At 52.0% G+C, this 6,000-nt stretch overlaps 1 protein-coding gene across 3 annotated transcripts in view; it reads right to left on the bottom strand.

The window, feature by feature from the left end:
- Positions 1–1,126: 1,126 nt before the first annotated feature.
- Positions 1,127–6,000, bottom strand: part of Fntb (farnesyltransferase, CAAX box, beta) — an 87,826-nt gene continuing 82,952 nt past the window's right edge. For all 3 annotated transcript variants that reach the window (XM_037210645.1, XM_028876069.2, XM_037210646.1), the window contains one exon: positions 1,127–2,531. In XM_037210645.1, coding sequence (XP_037066540.1) covers positions 2,400–2,531 — 132 coding nt within the window. In that variant the 3' untranslated portion in view covers positions 1,127–2,399. The remainder of the gene's footprint in view (positions 2,532–6,000) is intronic.

Below are 6,000 nucleotides of genomic sequence, written 5' to 3'. Positions count from 1 at the left end.
AAAGGATGACAGTTCCTCTCTTACCTTGAACTTGGCTATCAGGTTGGATTCTCACCTGACTGTTACTCAGAAACAAGGCTCCAATGGGAAGGCAGTTCCAGAAAGCGCTCCCCAGAACTTCCACCTCAGGGTGTTCACTCTGGCTGACCTAGGAATCCTGCCTTCTGTTGCCAGGAGGAGCTGGCAGGGTCCCCAAGTGGGCAGGTGGGACTCATGTGGACACCTCTCTGTGGTAGTTTGGTATGTGTTCATAGGGACATATTTCCTGGGGTGAATGCTATATAGCTAGTGTCTTCTAGTCAGGCTCCACAGGATAAAATGTTACAAACCTGGAAACAGCAGGATCAGGATGCAGCCTTTCTTCTCTCCCTTACCCAACTCCACCTGGCTTCTGGGCCCTGCTCCTGGGTATGAAGACATCTCAGTCCCAAGTGGTTTCTTGATCCCAATTATGACTGCAGTTGTCTTCAATATAGGCTGCTGGTGCGAGCCTTTCCTGCTGTCAGAGGTGAACAGATACACTTGGACACGCTGGATTGCAATCCAAACCTTTATTGGCAGAATAAACTGCCAGGGGGTGTCTGCATTCAGAACGTGACTCTGGGCTACTTGCATGGATGGAGTTTCCTCTGAGGTCTCCTTCCCCAAAGGGCAAGCCACAGAATGTTGCCTTCTTGGCCTTCCTTGTGAGAGTCCCTTCTAGTAACCACAGGATTTCAATGCTATCAATGCCAGCCCCAAACTATGGCCAGGATGTCCACCCACCAGCCCTATGCAATGCCAGAGTGCAGTCTCTTCCATGGTCAGGTTGGAGACAGACATCAGTGTGTGGAGAAGGTGTGCAAGGGGGGAATGAGCTCTGCTTCCCTCTCATGCAGGAGACAGGAAATGCCCAGAGCAAGTGGGCATCTGAAGGAGTTTTCCTGGGACAGATAGAAGAGCTACTACAAAGGGCTAGAGTACTTGCTGTTCTTCCAGAGGATCTGATTTGGTTCTCAGCACCCACACTGAACCCACTAAAAACCACCTCTAACTCCAGATCCAGGGGATTTGACACTTTCCTCTGGTTTCCATAGACACATTTACACACAAATAGATTTGCACATACACAGACAAAAACAATTTCTTAAGGAAAAAAAAAACATAGAAAATGTTACTCTTTTATTATTTCAAGGAGGTAATACATAGCCCAGTACACCAAAGCAACAGGGAATTAGAGGCGGCACATGGCCAGTGATTTGGGGAAGAGCCTCATGCTGCGTCTCAGCCTCCTGTCCGCCTGTCCACATGAAGGCTGGGACAGTCACATGAGCTCGCTGTGTGACTGAAGCCGTGACAGATGACCAAACTCAGCCCCCTGCCGACCGAAAGGGCGAGTGCAGAGGCAGCTCCAGGAGTCGGCACCCCGGCACCCTGGCAGTGCCTGCCCTACGGCCCAAGGCCATTGTCCCCACAGCAGCCAGTGCACCAGCGCTTGACTCTGTTCCAGGGAGCCTGCAGTGCGCAGGGCAGGAATAAATCCTGAGTCTTCAGTTAAGGTGAAGCCTTAGTAGTGTTAATACTCTAGATGAGCAAAGACAACACTGTCCTGGGGGGAGGGGGCGGAAACGGAAGGAGCCTGGGCTGCAGTACTGCCTGGAGGAGGAGGACCTCTCCTGGTACATGATGGGGAGAGGCAGGGCCTGGGCTCTGGGGGAAGCTGCTTCCTCTGGCACAGAGTTGACGTAGAGGTTGATTTTCCAATCATAATTGGTTACCTGGGTCTAGTCGTATCTAGGACAAAACAAGTCTTGCTTACACCAAACATGGCCTTGGAGAGATGTGTGGCTCAGTTCTCCCAGGTTGAGGGGAGGGACTCAACCTAAGGTTCTCCTCCATTCCCAGCCGCTGTCCTTTGCAGGTGACTGGGCAAAGGACACAAGCAGAAGCAGGCGCTGCTCCAGCCCAGTGATCTTTTCCAGGGAGCTCACGTAGGCAGGACCCAGAGCCCCACCCTGGCCAGCACGGAGCTGACGTTTCTACCCGAGGCGACTGAATGGTAGTGTGCAGGAGGGAGTCACAGCAGGGGCTGGGATGCGGAGATACCCTCATTTCAGCATGGTGGGCCAGGCTGCTGGCTGCCAGGAGAGGCTCCTGCTTCCCAGCATGCATTGCTCTCCTCCAACCCCACTGCACAGGCTCACGGAGTTTTGATTTGACAGGTATGAAAATAATTTTAAAAAATCACACCACTGTGTATTCTGAACCCAGAGCTGATGGCTTTGTTTTGTTTGACAGGAAAGGACAGAGAAACCACAACTCCACAGTGGCCAAGGCTCACGGAAGCACAGAGTGTGCTCTGTACCCAAATGGAGAAACCTTGTCGGACGGGGGAGCTGGGGGAGCAGCCATAGGGTCCTCTAGTCGGTGGCAGGATCTGAGGTCACCTCATCCTCACATTCTTCAAAGCCTGGGACTGGCTTCTGCAGAAAGTACGTGGTGGCCTGGATCACCTTGTCGGGTCCGATGTTGTAGACGGGGTGAGTGGGCTGCTGTAAAGAGAACAGATGCCAGTCCGTCACCAGGGGCTCTTGGTGGCTGAAATTCACCTGGCAGAACTGAGATTCAGGAGCACGAGTCACACACACACACACACACACACACACACACACACACACACACACACATACACACACGTCCTCCAGGCCCACATGTGCAAACCACGGTATCTGCTGAAAACATTTCACAGTGCACAACCCAGGGGAACAGTATACAGCCACTTAAATGTGCGCTTTCGGGTATCTTCACGACACAGACATGATTATGTTTATCTGAAATACATTGTGGACTTTGGAATAACCTGTTATGCGTCTTTATCTAAAACTCTGAAGTCCAGGATTGTGTGCGACAAACCCAGCACCTCACACATGTTAACATATGTGTCCACCTCTAAGCTACATCCCCTGCTCCAAAACCTTTTCTTACGCACTGTAACTGTTTTACTCCTAAATGTGTTTGTAATCAGCAGACAAAGTACTGAGTTTGTTACAGCATTTTCTTTGTTTCAGTCTGTCTCTCATAGGCTGGCTAGCCCAGGCTGGCCTCAGATTTACCATGTAAGCTGGGCTTGAACTCTCGTCTTCCTGCTTCCACCTCCCACATGGCTGGGGTCCGGGTGTGCACTACTGTGTCTGACTTCCACTGTGACATTTGCGTGTCTACTGTCATTATGCCTTGTTCTTATCTGCACCTCAGTCCCCCCAAATAGTGACCCCTTTGGCTTCCATGTACATACGGCTCACTGTCCTCTGCTGCCTTCCCTTACTACCTCTAACACAGAAGGTTACACTTCTCTCCTATGTGGAGTGCAGATCCAAAGTAAAGGAGAAAAGGAGAGGAAGAGAGGGGAGGAGAAACACTGTCACCTTTTCAAAATTCAAGGTGCTACACGAATGCTCTGTATGTTGAGCACATTCCCCCCAATATTCTCACCCTTCCTCCCTCGGAGCACCCCTCCCCCGCCCACTAATTCCCTTTGTCCCCATAGACAGCTTGATTTCTAGTTTCCTGTCATAGATACATACACGTTTTATGTGTCTATATACAACCTAGGACCCACAAATGAGAGAAAACGTCTTCCTGAGACTGCTCCATTCACTTACTACTGTGGTTCCAGTTGCAAGCATCATCTTTCAAATGGCGTAACTTCACTCCTTACGGAATGAAGAGGGTCCCTCTCTTGGACAGGATGTAGTGCTCCAATTACAGGTATACACAGCCACTCCTGGCTCTGAACTTTTTGAGAGCTACCCTGACACTTGAAAAGCTGTAGCTTTTAAAGCATTTTGGATTTAAAATGTTCACATGCGGGATGCTTGACCTGTAACGTGTGAGCAAAGCGCCATGCACAGGAAAATCTCAAAGCTCCTTTCAAAGCGTGGTGGAGAGGGCAGGGGTGTGGCACTGGGCATCCACCAGACAGCCACAGCCGTGGGGCCAGCCTCCCCTTTTTATACTTGTACATGGGTTTCAGTGATTAAAACGGTGAACGTGCATCTGTGTTCATAACGAAGAAGGACCACAGCTCTCTTGAGGGTGAGAGCGTCACGTTTCCATCCCTTTACATCATTTCCCTACATCACAGAAATCCAAAAGAAACGTCAAGTCTTTGGCAGGACAGGATTTTAGAGCAGCATCCGGGGCCCTCTCTGGGAGAGTGAAGAGGAGGAGGAGGAAGATACAGCTGCAGAAGGATTTCAGCTTCTTTACTCACACCCCCATCTTGTGTATGAGGAGGGTCAGGAGACAACATGTCGTCAGAGGAGTTGGTGTCCTCCTGCTGTAGAGGTTCCAGAGTGATCTCAGGTTCTGAGCTTGGCACCCTCACCTGCTGGACCATCTTGCCAGGACCTCCTTTATTTATTTAGACAAGGTCTCATGTAGCCTAGGCTGGCCTCCGTCTAAGGGGTACAGCCAAGAATGACAGACTTTCTCCCCTCCCGCCTCCACCTCCCGAGTGCCGGGATTACAGGCCTGCGCCACCATGCTGGGTTTCTACAGTACTGAGGGCTGAGCCAGGGCTCTGTGTGTGCCGAGTGTGCACTGGACCAGCTGAGCCACAGCCCCAGCCCTCCGCCTACACAAAATTTCTGAGAGACACAGAGAGGGAAGCGGGACATGGCAGTGAACACCTTTAACCCCAGCTCTCAGGAGACAAAGCAGGTGGATCTCTGGGAGTTCGAGAGTTCTCGGCCAGCCAGCACTGCGGAGTGAGACCCTGTCTAAAATGGGGGAGGGGCAGGGGCAGGAAGCTACCGATCGAATTTCATGAGGCCAGTATATTTTAAAACACAAATTGGAAAACACATTATAATAAAAAAATTATATCAATCCTAAAAGTGCTTTTCTATTTATCTGTCTGTTCTGTGTCTGTGGTGCAGGGCACACACGTGCCCTAGGACTCAGGTGGAGGTCAGAGGCCGACATGCAGGCCCCAATCCTCCCTTTCTGCAGGGTGGGCTCCTTGTGTGGCAACCCACCGAGCCATCCCACTTGGCCCTCGTGTGTGTCTAAGAAAGATTTGGAGCTGATCTTTCCTAGGGGTCTGAGATGTCTCAGCCAGTGAAATATCTGCTTCGAAAACACAAGGGCCCGAGTGTGATCCCCGGGACCCATGTAAAAGCCGGGTGTGGTTGGTGCGCTTGGAGTCTCAGCACCAGGGAGGCAGACGCGGGAAGATCCCCGGGGCTTACTGGCTGGCCAGCCTGCCTTAAGAGGCAAGACCCGGGTCCCAATGAGATGCTCGGGCCAAAAAACAAGGTGTACAGCTCCTGAGCAACAACACCCGAGTTTGCCCTCTGGTCTCCACGCGCCCCCACCCCCACCCCTGCACAGTGCCCCCGCCCCATAAAAGGTTGAACCAGGTAGAGTGGATGCAGCCCTATAATCCCAACCACCCAGGAGGCAGGGGCAAGAAAACTCACACAAGTCCCAGGCCAGCCTGGTCTACAATATGGATTTCAGGCCGGCCGGCCGGAGCTACAGAGTCACACAGTGGGACCCTGACAAAGAACGATTTTCCATCTGTCTGCCGTCTGTTTGCACTTCTGCTTGAAACATTTCCCAGTGCAAAGAGAGGAAAGATGTACAGGCCAGGTGAACAGAGGAGGCTCAACACTTCTACCTGCTGGAGGTAGAACTGCCTAGTACGGGTGGCCAGGACAGGTGGCTCTGTTACTTGGCCACTGTGGACAATCTCAGCTGTGTTTGTTTCTTGGGCTCGTGTCTAGGCACAGAGTGTCGGCTTCCGCCAGGCTGCCCCAGCACAGGCCAGGGTAGGCGCCATCCTGATCTTGTCTTGTGGTGCTGGGCACTGAACTCAGGGCTCTACAGACTCATCTCAGCATGGCCCCTACCCCCGAGCTACATCCCTAGCTAGGCCTGCCTCTTAGTGGGGGAGCATCCACACGTGAAAGACACACATGAAAGACACACGTGGCAAACGGTCATGTGGTATCGCAG

The sequence above is a fragment of the Peromyscus leucopus genome, chromosome 14 (assembly GCF_004664715.2).
Source record: "Peromyscus leucopus breed LL Stock chromosome 14, UCI_PerLeu_2.1, whole genome shotgun sequence".
Taxonomy (NCBI): Eukaryota; Metazoa; Chordata; class Mammalia; order Rodentia; family Cricetidae; genus Peromyscus; species Peromyscus leucopus.
This window is presented reverse-complemented; position numbering and strand designations above follow the sequence as displayed.